This window comes from Emys orbicularis, chromosome 1, assembly GCF_028017835.1.
Source record: "Emys orbicularis isolate rEmyOrb1 chromosome 1, rEmyOrb1.hap1, whole genome shotgun sequence".
NCBI classification, from domain to species: Eukaryota; Metazoa; Chordata; order Testudines; family Emydidae; genus Emys; species Emys orbicularis.
The window spans coordinates 3557678-3575461 of record NC_088683.1 but is presented as its reverse complement, the minus strand read 5'-3'; the positions used below and the strand labels follow the sequence as shown (position 1 = coordinate 3575461).

General features: G+C 64.0%; 1 protein-coding gene across 1 annotated transcript in view; it reads left to right on the top strand.

Moving 5' to 3' along the window:
* SND1 (staphylococcal nuclease and tudor domain containing 1) overlaps nt 1–17784 on the top strand; it is a 434812-nt gene that overhangs the window by 409785 nt on the left and 7243 nt on the right. Inside the window, exons 17-18 of the mRNA XM_065422299.1 lie at nt 7583–7771; nt 17358–17499. Of these exons, the coding sequence (XP_065278371.1) occupies nt 7583–7771; nt 17358–17499 (331 nt within the window). The remainder of the gene's footprint in view (nt 1–7582; nt 7772–17357; nt 17500–17784) is intronic.

The window sequence follows — 17784 nt, the reverse complement described above, 5'->3', positions numbered from 1 at the left end:
ACTGTCTGTGGCTCCAGGTTGTTACAGGGCCTGAGGAGTCACCCGGTGTGAACTAGTTGGTGAAATGTAAGTCTAGAACTCACAGCCAGTCGGGTGTGTGCCCTGTTTGCCGACAGCCTGCCCCGAGACTGGTGTACCCGCGCTTTGAGCCACTGCCAGACAGCTTGCCAACACCCTCTGCCCTGGCGCCAGCAGGTGGCACACGCAGGGTCATGGAAGAGCAGTTTGCTGCCTTGAAATTATTTCCTCTTCCCTCCAGTGTCCCCGGTGCACATCAGCTGGAGAGCTCTGTCTGCAGAGGCAGGGGCACCGTCTGCTCGGGGCAGCTGCCTGCAAACCCCCTCGGGGATTTAAAAGTGCCTGTGAGTTCACGGTGCTGCTCGCTGCTGTGTGAGATCACGGTGCCTTTGCTGGGCAATGCCAGCCCAACCCAGCCGTGCCCGCGTTCCCCTCCAGCCCAGGCCTTGGAGATGCGGGGATCAGCTGGTGTAGGAGCGTCCGCTCGGGCTCAGCCCGGTCCCATTGTAAATGCCCCAAGCAGTGGGGCTCCCGCCCCGTCCCCGGGGAGAAGATTTCCCAGCCTGGTGCACCCCATGGCTCAGAAGCTCCGCGGAGAGTCGGTGTAAATTTTCCTGATGAGACCTGGCGAGTGGCACCCCAGTGGCCCGAGCAATCGAATACTCTCCTCCTGCGGGCTCCCTCCCGTCCCGGCTTTGCACACGGTGTCTCTTGCTCCTCCCGTAGCCAAGCGCCATCTGTTGCTCGTTCCCCACACACTGCTCTCCCCAGGCCGTTCTTGTCCTATCTCTGCACCCCTGCCAACTTGCCGGTATCCCTCTGGGTACCGCCTGCCTGGCCGGCCGTGCTGCTGGGGTCTGTCTGGGGCTGCCGAGCAGACGCATCAGCTGGCAGACCAAGGCAGGGATTGGCCCCTCGAGGCTCTCGCCAGGTTCTGCCATGTGGCTGGTGTAGCTGACCGGTCGCCGGGTCTCCAGCCTGGAGCCTGGTGGTGCAGAGCGTTAGCCCGGGATGATGGGCTGGCCCGTGTTAATTGGCCTCTCGTTAAGGGATGGGGGCCGGGGCGGCTGGGCTCCTTGCTCAGCCTGGCAGAGACGCAGGGAGGCCTCCAGAGGGCAGGGGTTACAGGAGACGGCACCCCCCCACACTCCTTGTCAGCATCAGCTGCCTAGTCCGGACAGACCCTTTGACGGGCTGGTCGAGGGCAGGATGCCCGTTCCTTGGTTCCCTCTCTTTGTTCCCGTGCCCGGACGTCTGACGGATCCAAGGTCGGTGCGAGGCTCAGGTGTCGCCCAGCGTCTGCCGTCCTGTCCACTGGGGCGCTGGGAAATGGAGACAAACCAGTTCTGCAGCCTGGACCGAGAACGGAGTTTGGCCGTTGGAAACGCTGCAGGGCCTCGTGCTGCGACTGGAGGCGCATCCTCTCACCGCGGTGCAGGCCTGCCTCGGCCTCCTGGCTCACGTGGCCGCGTAGCCCCAGGGGTTCAGCTCACCGGGCTGGACGTCCGCGAGCTGCGGCATGGTCAGTGTTGGCACGCGCCCGACTCGTCCCCATTTGGAGTGCTGGGGCAGTTTTCTCCTCATGGAAAGTCCGGGGGGTCTCCGTTATCCCCCTGTGACGAACTGGGACTGTTCTTACTGTGGTCTTTGAATGCTGACAGGGGAGTGTGGCTAGGATAGTCTGCATTGGGGGATGGGAGACTGACCGACAGAATACCTGAGCATGTAACATGAGAACCCAGGAAGGGGTTAGAGGCCAGGTGACACCTTTGCCCGGGGAAACTGAACAAAGGCTGTGGGAGGGGTCGCTGAAGGGAGGGTCTTGAGGAGCTGGCTGGTGATATGGCTGGGAGGCAGACAGGGCTCTGACCTCCCAAGGGGGCTGGGGTGCCCGGGGACCCCAAGATGGACCTAACTGAGGGGGATCCTGTTGTCTGTGCCTGCAAGACCTGTCTTGGACTGTGTTCCTGTCATCTAAATAAACCTTCTGCTTTACTGGCTGGCTGAGATCATGGTGAATCGCAGGAAGCCGGGGGTACAGGGCCCTGAGTCCCCCACACTCCGCGACACCCCCCGCTAGTCACAGACGCAGCAGCAGCCCTGGGTTGAGGGGCTCCTGTGGGGGCTCCGGTCACCTCAGGGTGTAACAGCTCGTGGGTCAATGTCAGGGAGTTAAGAGCTGTGGGACTCCTCTTCGGCCTCCCTCCACCCGTCGCAGGAAAGAGTCTGTCCATTCGAACATAGACAGCAGGAGGCAACTCGCTCTGGGACTTGTCCATAACCAGCTCGATTCGTCTCGGGGCCGCGTACCTTCCAGAACGCATCCACAGAGCGACTGAGCAGGACCTTTCCGGTCACCCGGCCGTCGCCAGACCCACCCTCCGGCGCTGGGGGACTCCCCAAGTGGACCTGTTTGCAGCCATGTCCAACCGAAAACGCCCTGGATTCTGTTCCCAGGATGGTCTCAGCCCAGGTTCCCTGACGCATGCGTCTCTGCTACCCTGGAGAGACTGACTCCTGTGTGCCTTCCCCCGCTTCCCCTCCTGCCCCAGGCCTTGGTCAAAGTCAAACAAGATGATGCTCGTCTCATCCTTGTCGCACCGGCGGGGCCTCGACCCTACTGACCTTTCAGTCAAGTCTCCGCTGTCTCTCCGGCTGGATCCAGATGTGATTTCTCAGGACCGTGGCCGCCTGCTCCACCCCAGCCTATGAGCCTGTTCTCCGGGTGTCCAGGAAATGCATCTGAATAGGAGAAAACTCTCAACTAGGGGCACTAAGCTGGGTAAATGGAAGCGCTGCTCCATTGGGTCCTCAGAGCACGCACCCCTAAACCTCACACTGGACTCTTCTGTACCTAAAGTGTTAGCGCTCAGCCATTTGCCCTGTAAGAGGTCACCTGGCAGCTGTCTCAGCCTCCTGCCCCTTTTCTCCAGCCCCATCGTCACCAGATTCCTGAAGGGCTTGGTCAGACCCTACCCGCATGTGCCAGATCCCATCCCTCGGGATCCAAACGTGGGGCTAGCCAAGTGATTAGGATTCGCCCAAGGAACCCCTTGCTACTGGCTCTCTGTGAAGGTAGCGTTTCTGATGGCCATCCCCACAGCCAGAGGGGGGGAGGGGCAGAGCCTCCCGAGACCGTTTTCCATGAGGATGACGTTTCTCTCTGCCCTCTCCCGAAGGTGGCCCATGTCTCTTTGCCGACGTTCTTCCCAGCCCCCTGCACGGCGAGATGAGGAGAGACTTGGTTCATTGGGTGCAAGAATGGCGTTCGCTTCCTCCCTGGAGCTTCCCAAGCCCTTAGAGCCCCACAGACTTCATGGTGGTTGCAGACAGGGCTAAGGGCTGATCCAGTTTCCACTTCCACTGATCCAGTTTCTCCTCTTCTGTCTCTTCGGGCAGCGGTTTGTGCTGCCGGGTGGCTAATGCAGCCCTGCCAGCTAGGGCATCGGCCTGTTCCACTAGTGCCCAGGCAGCGTCAGCGGCTTTTCGGTGCAAGTGCTCAAAGGGATGGAACACCAACCATAGGCGCAAAGGCTGAAGGAACGGGGTGTGTTTAGTTTGGAAAAGAGGAGATGAAGGGGGGAGGTGACAGCGGTCTTCAGATACTTGGAAGGCTGCCATAAAAAGATGGAGGAAGCTGTTCTCTCTTGCCACAGAGGGCAGGACAAGGGGCAATGGGCTCAAACTACAGCAGAGCAGATTGAGATTAAATCTCAGGAAAAACTTCCTAACTGTCAGAGCAGCAGGACAATGGAACAGGCGCCTCGGGAGGTCGGGGAAGCTCCTTCCAAAGGAGGCTGGAGCCATCTGTCCTGGGTGGTTTAGACACAACAGATCCTGCATAATTCAAAATGATCTGGACAAATTGAAGAAATGGTCTGAGTTAAACAGGATGAAGTTTAACAAAGACAAATGCAAAGTGCTCCACTTAGGAAGGAACAATTAGTTTCACACATACAGAATGGGAAGAGACTGTCTAGGAAGGAGTACGGCAGAAAGGGATCTAGGGGTTATAGTGGACCACAAGCTAAATATGAATCAACAGTGTGATGCTGTTGCAAAAAAAGCAAACATGATTCTGGGATGTATTAACAGGTGTGTTGTGAGCAAGACACGAGAAGTCATCCTTCCGCTCTGCTCTGCTCTGGTTAGGCCTCAGCTGGAGTATTGTGTCCAGTTCTGGGCACTGCATTTCAAGAAAGATGTGGAGAAATTGGAAAGGGTCCAGAGAAGAGCAACAAGAATGATTAAAGGTCTTGAGAACATGACCTATGAAGGAAGGCTGAAAGAATTGGGTTTGTTTAGTTTGGAAAAGAGAAGACTGAGAGGGGACATGATAGCAGTTTTCAGGTATCTAAAAGGGTGTCATAAGGAGGAGGGAGAAAACTTGTTCACCTTAGCCTCTGAGGATAGAACAAGAAGCAATGGGCTTAAACTGCAGCAAGGGAGGTCTAGGTTGGACATTAGGAAAAAGTTCCTAACTGTCAGGGTGGTTAAACACTGGAATAAATTGCCTAGGGAGGTTGTGGAATCTCCATCTCTGGAGATATTTAAGAGTAGGTTAGATAAATGTCTATCAGGGATGATCTAGACAGTATTTGGTCCTGCCATGCGGGCAGGGGACTGGACTCGATGACCTCTCGAGGTCCCTTCCAGTCCTAGAATCTATGAATCTATGAAAAAAATCCTGGAGGTCTCTCCTAACCCCACGGTTCTAGAAGTGCCGATCTTAGACATTTGCAAAGCAGCAACTCGGTCATCAGTCCACACCTCTGCTTCTCCTGATGCCATTCCCTGCCAGTCTGTGGACAGGCCGGTGTCCAACGGGCTGTCACACTCCAAGCCCTCCTCCGGGTTTGTCTGCTTGGGACTCGCCCGCAGTGGAATGGACAGGTGCAAGCACACGAAGGAGAAACGGTTCCCTACCTTTCAGTAAGGGTCCCTTCCACGCCCCGCTGCCTTCCCCTCTCTGTTGGAGTCTGTGTGGGGCGAAAGAGCTGAGGGTCGGAGGCGGCTCTGCTACCCATGTGCAGTGGCATCAGACGGCAGAGGCCACCCCGCTGGGTACCACAGACGGGAAGAAAGTTCTCCAGCAGTGGAATGGGCACATGCAAGGTATCTCGAGGAACAAGTTACAGAAGAGGAATCACTTTTTCCTTCTCCTTAGGGGCTTTAGTCTCTTCTCCCAGCGTGCTTTGGGCTGCAAAGCTGAGCTGACGGGAGCAGGCAGAATAACACGTCTGTTGTCCTCTCGTTGACTGTCCCGCAATGGTCTGTCTGGGGTGGATGGAGCTCAGCCCTTCCCACGAGTTAGTGTCTCTCCTGGCTGGTGGTTTACAGTCACAGAGACTCACAACACAACCGCGCAAATGTTACCACACTAAGGGACACAGATGCTCTAAGCGAGGCTCATGCCGGCAGCGACTCTCAAGCATCCAATAAAGCCTGAACACCGGTAACGCCAACACCTGTTCTAATGATCCAACCACACAGCTGAGCCAGCCGGGTTCCAGCTACAGAGCTGGCAGGGTTCAGCTGAGGCCCGGGGACCCTGGCCCCCTAGCGTCACGCCATGAAAATGGGGTGTGGTGGCCGGCTGTAGGATTTGTGTAGGGTGTATCTTAATGCGCATGAAAAAAGGCCTTGGTCCAGCCTGGAGAGGTGAACGCAGGGGGCAGGATCTGAGCTCAGCCTGTGATCGCCTGGACCAAGTGCTGCAGGGCAGCCCTAGGGGTGTAGGGAGGACACTGTGGGGAGACCCAAGGATGGCACGATAGCCAGAGAGGATCAGCACCAGGCAGGGGTCTGAGTGCCACCCTGCTCCACGCTCACCGTCTGTCTGCTTTGGGGCCCCGGCTCCACTAATGCTGGGTGCAAAACCGCCCATCAGCGCAGCTGTGTGCCGGGGCTGGTGCATACGTTGCCCTCCAGCACCCTGTGCCAGGGCAGAGAAGCAGCCTTGGTGGTGGTTGGTGCAGTAGCCTGGGGCGAGTTGTCTCCTGACCTGGCCTGGGGATCAGCTGGGAGCCCTGAAGCATGGGCATTGGAAGCCCGTGGGAGTTGCGATGGAGGGTTGAGCTTGGAGGATTCCCTTGTGCCCTGGCCGAGTGTTAGCAGTGCCGCTATTTGCCAGCCCAAGGAGAGCTCCTGACATGGCCCTGCTGCCTGCTCACCATGGTGGCCTGGCTCCCCTGCCCATGTGCCTCTGGGTGGGCTTTGCTGGAGGACACAGCGAGGGGCGGGGCACTTCGTCGGTTGAACTTTGGTTGCCATGGCAGCCAGTGCGGCTGTCTGAATAGAACACCTAATTTTTATCAGTTGTGCTGCTTTGAGTGTCATTTTCCCCATCTACGGTTCCCTTTTGAGATCCCTGTGGCATGATAATTGCGGGAGGGAGGGACCCTGCATATTTAATAGCAGCTCTTGCAGCCAGAGCTCCCAGGCTCCTCGCCGCGGCTCCGAGCGCTCGGGCGGCGGCCGGGACGCCGGGGGGCTGCGGCTGGCACAGGCAGTGGCCCGCTGGAGGTCTCGTGTGGAGCAGGGAGCCGGTGCTGCAGCAGAAAGGGGTGGGGGCTGTCGTCTGTGCACCAGGCCAGATGAGCTCTCCGCAGCATATGGGGCAGCCACATGGCATGGCCTGCGGCACTCTGCCTTCACCTGACCAAGGGGGGTGTGGCCTGCAGCGACCCAGGGGGGCTGAGAGCCATTGAACCAAACTGTAATGCCTGGATAGAATGGAAAGCACTTCAAACCGGGGGGGTGGCAGCCCCCCTGGTCCCAGCACCGATGCTGAGCCCACTGGGTGGTGATTGGCTCCGTCCTGTTCCAAAACGCCTTCTCAGTGCCAGCTTGTTCTGTGTGCGAGAGGGCATTAGCCACTTGGCAAACTACCACAATCCTCTGGCTCTCGCCTGGGCTGGCTCGGGACTCCCCAGCAATAGCAGGGTTAGGACCCAGCCCCCTCTGCTCTCAAAGCAACAGCTCTGACCAGGTGAGCTAGAGGAGACTCCCCAGCAGCTGTTAGCATATAGGACCTATGACCCGCAGGCATGTTGTTCTGAACGTGCCCAATAGAGGGCAGTGGTGCTGGCCATGTCATGACTGAGCGCAGGAGGGGACATTCCTCTGGGCAGCCGTCCAGCTCAGATTTACTCAGCGACCCAGGGGAAGGGGGTGATCTGTCAAATGGCTCGCCCCCAACGCAATCACCACCTGCTCTGGGGATGGGAGAGCGTGAGCAGCCTGCCTTCTGCCTGTCCCCACGTTCTGCTAGGCACCCACCCCCCCACCCCCGGCCCTCGCGCTCCGCCAGTCACACACCCCCCAGCCCCTGCCTTCTGCCTGTCCCCACGTTCTGCTAGGCACCCCCCTCTGCCCCCGCGCTCCGCCAGTCACCCCCCGGCTCCTGCCTTCTGCCTGGCCCCGCGTTGTGCTAGGCACCTCCTTGGCCCCCATGCTCTGCCAGTCGCTCCCCCGCCCCCCCATGCTCCCCCTGCCCCTCGGCTCCAGGCCCACCGCCCCCCCCCGGCCGCACGCTGACTGGCCTGCCCGTCTGTGCCCGCAGGTGGAGGTGGAAGTGGAGAGCATGGACAAGGCTGGGAACTTCATTGGCTGGCTGCACATCGAGGGGGTGAACCTGTCGGTGGCGCTGGTGGAGCACGCGCTCTCCAAGGTGCACTTCACGGCCGAGCGCAGCTCCTACTACAAGGCCCTGCTGTCCGCGGAGGAGGCTGCCAAGCAGAAGAAGGAGAAGGTAAGAGATGGGTCCGTTCCACAGGAGAGGGAGCTGCCAGGAGGGGCCTGGTCCCTTCCCTGCCTGGGGCTCTCCCGCTGCATCCCCCAGCACCAGGGCGAAGGGGGCCTCCGCCGGCCCAGCCCCCCAGCTGTCCTCCCAGCTCCTGACCCCACATGCCTCCCTCTGACTCCTGGAGACCAGGCGGCTGGCAGTGCCCGCCTGCGGGTTGCTGAGCAGGGGAGGGCGCTGGGAATGTGCCAGCATGGGTCGCTACCCGCTCGCCTGGCCTGGCCTGGGGTGGGATCCCGCACGGCTGCACCACCACAGCCTCCTGGGGCCTGCCAGGGGCACGAGGGAGCAGCCTGGGGTTTGCCTCGACCAGCTGACGTGGGAAAGCTGCCGCTGCCTCGTTCCCCCTGGGGACCCCGTACCCCACAGCCCATTCTGCGGGGTGCCCTGGCCAACGACAGGGACAGGCCGTGCACAACACGCGGGCCTGGGGAGGGATCCCTGCATCCCTGGAGATCCCAGCAGGCCGCGCCCTCTGCCCCGGCCGCGCCTCCAACTCCACCACGCAGCGGCAAGGCGGGAGGTCGCCGGAGGGGCTAGCCAGGGAAACCTGCTTTGCTCCCAGCGAGGTGCCTCCTTAGAGGGACAGGCGCTGGCGTGAGCGCAGGCAGATGGCTCTGGGGGGAGCGGGGCCTAGTGGTTGTAGTGGGGCACTCGGGGCCCCTAGGTTCTGTTCCAGGGGGGCCTGGCCACGTCACCACCTCTCCCTGCCCCTGACTCCCCACAGGCTGCGGTGACGAACAGGGGCATCCCTCCCTCCGCTGCTCCTGGCGGCTGAGCTCAGTGCAGTCAGCGGGGCGCTTTGCACCCCTCCATCCCCCCGAGGACCCTGTGCACCCTCCCCCATGCCAGGGGCTCCGTGTGCCCCCGTTCTGCCCCTCCGCCATGCCAGGGGCTTTGTGTGCCCCCGTTCCGCCCCTCCGCCATGCCAGGGGCTTTGTGTGCCCCCGTTCCGCCCCTCCCCCATGCCAGGGGCTCCGTGTGCCCCCGTTCCGCCCCTCCCCCATGCCAGGGGCTCCGTGTGCCCCCGTTCTGCCCCTCCCCCATGCCAGGGGCTCCATGTGCTACATGTGCCTCCCGTTCCGCCCCTCCCCCATGCCAGGGGCTCTGTGTGCCCCCGTTCCGCCCCTCCCCCATGCCAGGGGCTTTGTGTGCCCCCGTTCCGCCCCTCCCCCATGCCAGGGGCTCCGTGTGCCCCCGTTCTGCCCCTCCCCCATGCCAGGGGCTCCGTGTGCCCCCGTTCTGCCCCTCCCCCATGCCAGGGGCTCCATGTGCTCCATGTGCCTCTCGTTCCGCCCCTCCCCCATGCCAGGGGCTCTGTGTGCCCCCGTTCTGCCCCTCCCCCATGCCAGGGGCTCTGTGTGCCCCCGTTCTGCCCCTCCCCCATGCCAGGGGCTCTGTGTGCCCCCGTTCTGCCACTCCCCCATTCCAGGGGCTCTGTATACCCCCGTTCTGCCCCTCCCCCATGCTAGGCACTCGGTGCCCATGTTCCACCCCTCCCCCATGCCAGGGGCTCTGTGTGCCCCCGTTCTGCCCCTCCCCCATGCCAGGGGCTCTGTGTGCCCCCGTTCTGCCCCTCCCCCATGCCAGGGGCTCCGTGTGCCCCCCGTTCCTCCCCTCCCCCATGCCAGGGGCTCCGTGTGCCCCCAGTTCCGCCCCTGCCCCCCAGCCAGTGGTTTTGTCTGCCCCCCAATGTCCCCCTTCCCCCGCAGGTGTCTGCATGTTTAAGCTGTGTTGGGGGGTGGCGAGAGATGAGATGGGGGGGTGCGGGAAGGGGTGAGGTTCTGCTGGGATCCGTAGAGACTTTGCGGTGCCGGAGGCTGGGGCTCTGCTGACCAGATACCAGGGGTTCCGTGGGGCCCTCGCTCCCCCCAAACTAGTCGGGTCCTGCCATTGACGCCCAGACACCCCCCGGTGGTTTGGAATTGATCGGCTGGGGCGTTGGGACGGTCCCGCGTGGCCCCCAGATGGAAATCTTGCGCCGCCTCCGCCCCGGAGCCGGCTCCCAGCCCCTTCCCGGGCACCGCCCTGCCCCGGAGCCGCTTCGAGCCCCTTCCCGGGCGCTGCCTCTGCCCCGGAGCCGCTCCCGGGCGCTACCTCTGCCCCGGAGCCGCTCCCAGCCCCTTCCCAGGCGCCGCCTCCGCCCTGGCACCGCTGCCAGCCCCTTCCCGGGCGCCGCCTCTGCCCCAGAGCCGCTGCCAGCCCCTTCCCGGGCGCTGCCTCCACCCCGGAGCTGCTCCCAGGCGCCGCCTCCGCCCTGGCACCACTCCCAGCCCCTTCCCAGGCGCTGCCTCTGCCCTGGAGCTGCTCCCAGGCGCCGCCTCCGCCCCGGAGCCGCTCCCAGGCGCCGCCTCCGCCCCGGAGCCGCTCCCAGCGCCGTTCCCTTGGGGGCACCCATCTTGCAGCCTGAAGCCCCAGATGAATCTTGGCCTGGGTGATCCAGCGACCTAGCGGGTCCGTCCTAGCGCCAGGCTCCTTCGCCCCGCCAGGCCAGGTCTGTGCTGCAGCCCGGGATCCCAGCGGGTGCGCTCTGCTGCTCTGCCCCCTGCCCTGGTGGAGCCATCCCAGCGGGGGGTGGGGGGGAGGATTGCTGCCCCCTGAGCTCCATGCAGCCCCACATGGGCTGTCGGGTAGCTCTGAAACATGCGTCTGTGGGGCAGCAACTGCTTGGGAGCCTCCCGAGTTTGGATACATGGGGGTTGGGTCCTATAAGCACCATGGGGCAGGTGGAAGAACATCTGGGTTTGGCCCTTGGCCAGCCCATCAGCTTGGAGAGGGGGGGCCGAGCCTCCGGTGTCCTGGCAGGAGGGAGGCAGGGCCGTGGGGCTCTGAGCATGCCCAGCTTGTGCAGGGAAATGCCCTTCCCAGGCGAGGTCCAGGTGCTGCAGCGCAGGCCGGGGGTTACTGCACGGCTCCTGGCCGCGCTCCGGAGCATCGCCGCTGTTTGGTACAGCTGGTGCCCGAAGCCCTTCTCCCCCGAGCGCCCGCCGGGGAGCCTGCCAGGTCAGAGGAGGTTTCCAGCGTAGGAGCCTGTGTGCGAGCCAGCGTGACCTGACAATTAAAGCAGGGTTTACTCGGCAGTTAATTGTTTTATTGCCCTCTTGTCTGGCTGCTGCCTGCCTGACAGGCCCCATCACTCTGCATTTGTGTCAGAGGCAAGGAGTGGGGAAAATCAACCCAGTAAAACACATTAACATGCCGGGGCTGTCAGGAGTCCCTTCGCTTCCCTCCCGGGAGCCACGCAGCCTGGGCCTGCCGTACGCCTCCCAGCTCTCCGGGGACGCACTACAGACGCAGGAAATGCTGCCTGGGATGGGTGAGAGCAGGGATTCCCGGCCACTGCATCTTGTCGTACGAGAGCAAGGGGGCCTGGAGAGGAAAGGACAGCGGCACTGAGGATAGGGAAGCCGCCTCCGCGTGGGGCCTGTGGAACTCACTGCTGCAGGATGTCAGGAGGCTGGGAGCCTAGCAGGACTCAAGGAACGTTTGGGCGCTGAGTAATAAGGACATCCAGAGCTAAGGCAGCCCAGCTGGGCGCAGTGTCTTGCTGGGTTGGCTGGCATTCCAATGAACAGGGCTGCGTGGCTTGAGGTTTTAAATACCATCCGCCATCGTGGGTATTGGCAGGTGAAGGTGGGAGACAGTGGCTGGAACAAAGCTGGAGGGGGAGCCCAAGAGGGCAGAGCGCCTGGCCAAGGGAGTCTGGGGTTGGTTGAGTTAATAAGCAGGGCGGGGCGTATTAGGGGAAGGGGGAACCGGCAGCCGTGAGATGTGAATCACAGGGATCTTCCAAACAGCCCTAACACTTAAAGTAGGTCACCTGTTCGTCCCAGGTCAGGCCTGGAGTCCCCGCCTCCGCTGCTGCTTCCAGACCATTGGCCCATCTAGTCCGGTGTCAGGCCTCCATAGGGACACGCCTGGCCTATGCTGCAGGGCTGATGGGGGTGAATGAATTCCACGTAGTTTGGCCTAAACTCACCTTGTCACTTACCAGCTAGCGCTGGGAACCAGCGAACGGGGTTTCATGACCCCACCACGCGGGCAGCTGTCTGATCCAGAGACGGAGCGAATGTTTATAAGCCAACAGGAGCTGTGCTACCTCCGGCTGCTGCCTTTGGACACCGTCCACTCGCTGCCGCGGCACTGCCCATGCCGCAACCAGAGCAGGCAGGCTCGGAGGCCGCCCGGTCAGACGGGCTGGATACGCACATTCTCCTCGGCCACGCCGCACCCTAACAACGCAAAGGCCGCTCACAGCGCGGCACCTTCTCAGTCTGCCAGGCGCGGCGCAATCCACCTCGTCCCGCCAGTGCCCACTCACACACCTGCCCCAGAGGCTGCGGCAGCTGCCAGCGCAGTGGCCCCAGCCGGGAGGCACTGGCAGGACAGATCCGGGTGGGGGGTGTTCTGAGACCAGGGAGAGGAACATCCCGTGTCCGCTTGGATCCCCGAGTGCCAGCCTGTGACAGCGGGATGCCACCAGCCAACGCTGCAGCGGACGAGATTCTGGTGCTGAGGGGAAGGGGAAAGTGACATCGATGTATGTAGCTTCAGCCCCTCGGAAAGGACCCCTCTGCGGAACGCCCGGCCCGCGCCAGGGCTCGGGAGCACGCAGTGAGCTCCTGCATTCGAGGGAAGCCCCTGTGGTGCGCGGAGCCAGCTAGCCGTCTTCTAGGCTTAATTGAATGTGGTCTGTTGGGAGCGCTTCACGAGTGGCGTGCGGGGCCCCTGGGGCTCCAGCCAGCAGTCCGCTTAATTCTTCCATTAATTACATCCAGGGGCTGATTCAGCAGCTGGGGGAGATCACATGAAAGTGTGCGTGCTCTGATAAGCAGGGACCAGCGCGCGTAAGCCCCCCCTTGATCCCCCCCATGTCTGTGAGAGCTGAGCCTGCGATCAAGTGACCCCCAGCGCTGGGGCTGGCTGCTGTAGGATTGCATAGGAAGAGTGCCACCACTCCCTAGCCCAGCTGGGGGGTGGGCAGAGGCTGCTGCCTCGTGAGCACTCCCCGACCCCCAGCCTGGTTCCCGGCCCCCTGGAGAGGCAGGCAGACCTCACGTGAGCTGGGAGTTCGCTGTCAGAAAGTGAATCCTGCGCAGTGTCCCTGCCCTGGGCTCGCCGCCTGCTGCTTCTCTTCTCCGTGGGGCTGCGTGTGCCCTGTGCTTGATCTCTCCCTTCGCGGGGTCCCTGCAGCCACCTCTGCCTGCTCCCTTCCCAGCTGGCTCGCACTGCCTGCACCCCGGCTCCAGACTCCCGCAGCCCTGGCTGGGGCAGGCGGAGAGACGCTGACCTGTACCCGGCAGAGTGAGCCACTCCCCTGGCCGGGAAGGGCAGGGCCTGCTCGGTCTCTGCCCCCTCGGCTGGGTGCTTGCTGCGGGCAGAGCCCTGGCCCCTCTGGGCTGGCAGCGCTGGGCAGCACACACCAGGGCCACCTGGCTAAATGAACCACTGGTGACTCACGGCCGCTGCGCTTTGCAAACAGCGCACGAGGCCAGAGCAGAGCCAGGGGCAATTTAGGCTGGATACCAGCAAGCCCCCTGGCAGAGAGATGCTGGGAAGCCTCCTGGCCTGGGACGCTTTGTAACAGGGCAAAGGGCTGGAGCGCACAGCGGGGAGCAGCCCTGCGCTGGCCCCCGAACCGGATGATCCTGTTCCCTGCCACCCTCCGCTCGCCGCAGCCCCGCCCCAGGGCACATTGCAGCAGGGCCCACCCCAGGCGCAGGGGCAGTCGAAGGAGAGTCCCCAAACTGATAGGCAGGCAGCAGGATCCGCAGCCGGCAAGCACCTGGCTGTCCACGCAGTGGTCCCAAAGCTGGCCCGGCCCAGGGACCTCTCTGCTGGGTTACAGGCTGGCAAGGATTCAGACAAGGAGCAGCCCGAGGTGCAGTGCCCAAGCGCGGCAGGGGCAGAGCAGAGTCTAGCCAGCGGCCGTGTAGCTCAGTGTCAGCCTGAGCTGGGCGTCCCGCGTCTCTCCACACTGTCCCTGGGAGGAGAGCTGCCTTCAGGGACAGTCCCGGTCCCACCCGCCCCGGCACAGGCAGCGAGAATCCGGGTAAATGAAATCCCAAAATGATCCGGGCCAGATCCTCAGCTGGTGGAGCCTTGCCCAGGCCTGCCCGCCCCGGCGAATACGGCCCTGTGCTGAGCCCAGCCCCGCTGGTGTCCCGGTGGCCCCCGGGCTCTGTCCGGCTAACCGTCTCAGCACCGATTCCCCCCAGTGCCTTTCAGTCTTTCCCTTCGACGCCGGCCCCTTTCCGTCCTGGCTCGGACTGCAGAGAATCCAGGCCCAGCTTGAGCCATTCCAGCCGCTGACTCGGCTACCCAGGGGCGCCGCGAGCAGGCATCTGTCCCCAGAGGCCTGTGCTCCCAGGGGCTGGGGTGAACTTTGCATGGGGGGGGGGGCTCCTCCCCAGCCACAGGACTGCAGTGCTGGCTCGGCGTTCCCATCCCACGTGCAGCTCCCCCCAGGGTTCTGGCCCTCGGTAAGCACCGGGAGACCCTGTGCTGGGCTGGCATAGCCCCTGTGCCCAGCCTGGAGTCTGCATTTGGCTGCGTGCCCTGGAGAGCCGCTCTGTCCCGTCCCAGAGTCCCCCTTGCAGAGCTGTGGCTACCGCCGGCGTGGGGCGGAGGTATTGGCGGTGGCTGTGGCTGGCTCTGAGAACAGGGTCCCCCAACGCCAGCAGCGGCACGTGCCAGCCATGGGCATTGTCTGGGGCTGGGCCCCATGTTGTCAGTGCCTGGGCTCTGGTCCGGGGCAGACGGTGTTTGTAGTGAGCCCCCCACCCCGGCTCCTTCGTAGCAGGGACAGGCTGGACAGGCCCCCTGGCACCGAGCTGCCTCGCTCAGCCATTCGCAGCGGCTGTTCGGCCGCCTCTCGGGCTGCCCCTACTGGCGCCGGCGGGTTTGTGTTCCCGTGTCAGTGCTCAGAACAGGCACCAGAACTCCTGGGTTCTCTCCCAGGCTGGGAGGGGAGTGGATTCTAGTGAGTTGGGGGTGGGGTCAGGACTCCTGGGTTCCCAACTCTGGGCCAAGGTGGGGGTCTGTGGGTTAGGGGGGGGTGTGGAAATGGGGTCAGGACTCCTGGGTTCTAGCCCGAGGTGTGCCACTGACCCTGGGAGCAGCCTGGGCAGAGCCCTGGCTCCGTGCCCCACGGGCAGCCCTGGCTCCGTGCCCCGCGGGCAGGGTCTCAGGGCTGGGGCAGCACAGCTCCAGCCTTGGGAGATGGCTGATGGGCTCCTCCCCCGGCCAGAGCCTGGTGCTGGGCGGGCGAGTGGAGCTGGGGTCCCTTGCTACCCGGGCAGTCAGGCCTGAGCAGCTGCGGTGCCAGCAGGAGGTGTGGGACCCCAGGGGCTGTAGCTCCGGCAGCCCGTAGCACTCGGTTGTGATGGGGGCCAGATGCCCATGCCCCCGTCTCTGTCCTGGAAGGTGCCCACCTGTCACCTCGGTATCTAACCAGCCTGGATCTTGGAGCCCTTCACAACCTGGGGGCCGCTCGGATGATACGGGGCGGCCGGTGGCAGGACAGGCAGTAGTGCTGGAGGTGCCTTGCCTGCAGCACCATGGGGGCTGACCATGGTCCCAAGCGTGCGTGGCTGCCAGGCACTGGGCCTGGGACAGGTGCCAGGACTCCCCCACAGGCCAGCCCTTGGTTCAGGTGCCATGGGCACAAGGCCCGGCTGGGCACCCCGCTGTCGGCTCCTCCCCGGGATGGTGGCTGCCTCGGTCCGTGAGCGGGGTGAGCTCAGCACGGCTGCCCCGTGCTCTGGGGGTGCCGGGAGCCCTGCCAGGGGTGGGGGGCGCTGACTCAGGGGGCTGGAAGGAGCCGGGTGAAGGGAAGTGCCCAGCCCAGGGCACCGCGCACCCATGAGAACTCAGCCCAGGGAACCGTCCTGCCTGTGCTCAGCAGCGTCTCCTTGTGGTGTCCGCGCGCAGGGACCCTGTGGTGGCTTCCGGGGGGAGGGGGAGAGGTCCTCGTGCCGCGGCTGACTCAGCGAGGGGCCGTGGGCAGGTCACTGCAGGCCCCGTTCTCAGAGGTGGCTGTGTGCCCGGGTACGGGCACCTCTCTCTGAGGGGCAGCGCTTTGGTGGCTCCAAAGAGCCCCCGTCACGGGGAAGCCGCGCTCTGCAGAGCCGGTCCCGGTCCGAAGCAGGTGCCTCGTCTGCCTGGCTGCTTCCCTGCCCCAACGCCGGTGTCTGAGGGGGGCAGCGCCAGCCGTGCCCTTTCCCTGGCCCCAGGTGGCACCCCGGCCGCAGCTCGCTCGCTGGGCTGCTTGCTTTGGCCAGAGCCTGCTCTCTGGTGTCTGTGGCGCACTCGCAGCCTGTGGGGAGCTCTCTGGGCTGGCCAGCGATCGGCCGGGGGTGAGGCAGGCAGTCGATGTGACCAGTTGATCCATTCTCGTTGCTCAGGCTGGGTCTGATCCGATCCTTCCTCCTCACTGCCGCGAGCCGGGGCAGCTCCATCCAACTCGGCCGTGCCGGTAACCCGGCTGCAGGCTGCGGTGCCCCCTCGGTCTGGCGGGGGCTGGGGTCTGCTCCCCGCCAGCTGCTCCCTCGTCTCAGCCCCGAGCGTGAGGGGGTTTCTGCTCCCCGTGGCAGCAGGTGTGTGTGCGTTCTGCTGCGCCCGCACCGTCGGCTGGCCTGTGTCGCTGGCCGCCTGTGACAGCCCCCGCTGCTTGTTCAGCCTCCGAGCGACGGGATTGGACGTGACACGCTGTCACGTCCAATCAGCGTCCCGGCCCGCTCCTGCCAGCCTGAACGCCGGGGTGCCGGCGCCGCTCAGCGCGGGGCTAGGGGAGGAGAGGTCACTGCTCAGCAGCTGCGTCCTTCCCAGGGCGTGGGCACGGGCCGGGCTGGCTGGGCACTGCTGCCTGGGGCATTGCCAAGGGCTGCAGCCACTCGCAGGGCACCTGAGCTGCACCGGCTCAAACCGGGGCTGGTAGGGTGGTACTGCCATTCCGGCATTTCCCAGCGCCCTGGCCAGGCCCTGGTGCCCGGGCTGCACCCTGCACATCTGGTCCGTGCTAGCCCAGGGGCCTTCCCCCTCCCAGCAGCTCCGGGCCACGGGCTGCTGCGCCTGGTGTGAATCCAGAGTCACCTGGGGGTAGGTGGTGAAGCCGCAGCAGAGTCTGGCCCAGAGGGAGGGAGCTTTGGATGGTTAATAACACACTGGTGCCAGGAGCCCACCCCTTCCCCTGAGCCTGCCGAGCTGCAGCGTGTAACTGCTCTCTACCCATCAATGCCCCTCTATCCAGACCCACAGCCCCCTGCTATCCCAGCCCTGGGCTCCCCCCTGCCCCCCAGCTCTGCCAGTGTCCTTTAATCCCAACCCACAGCACCCCTTCGCCATCCCAGCCCTGAGCTGCCCAGGCACACAGCTCTGTCGCTGCCCCTCAGTCCCGACCCGCACCGCCGCCTGCTGTGCCAGCCCTGGGCTCCCCGGTGCACTGGGTCAGCGCTGGACCAGGGGGTCCCACGGAGAACGCCTTGGTGCCCCTCGCCCGCTCCGTCTCTCAGCCCCGGTCTCCTCTCCTCGGCAGGTCTGGTCCCAGTACGAGGAGGCGCCGGTGGAGGAGGTGGTGCCGGTGCTGGAGGAGAAGGAGCGAACCGCCAGCTACAAGCCGGTCTTCGTGACGGAGATCACCGACGAGCTGCACTTCTACGTGCAGGACGTGGAGACAGGTAGGTGGCGGCGGGGAAAGGGGGGGCATCGTGTAACTGCAGTGGGATGGGACAAGGCAGGGCTGGGGGGGGGATTGCCCCGACTCCTCTCTCCTTCCTCGGGGGCCTGTGGGGAGCTGCTCCCGTCTGGCTGGGAGCGCCGAGCTCAGGAACCAGCCATGAGGAATCAGAGCCGAGTCACACAGGGCCCGTCCCCCCGGCAGCTCCACTGCTCCCGGCCCGGCTGGGCCGGGTGAGGCCATGTGGCCTGCAGGGTGTGGGCAGCGTGCCCAGCCGGCACCTCCC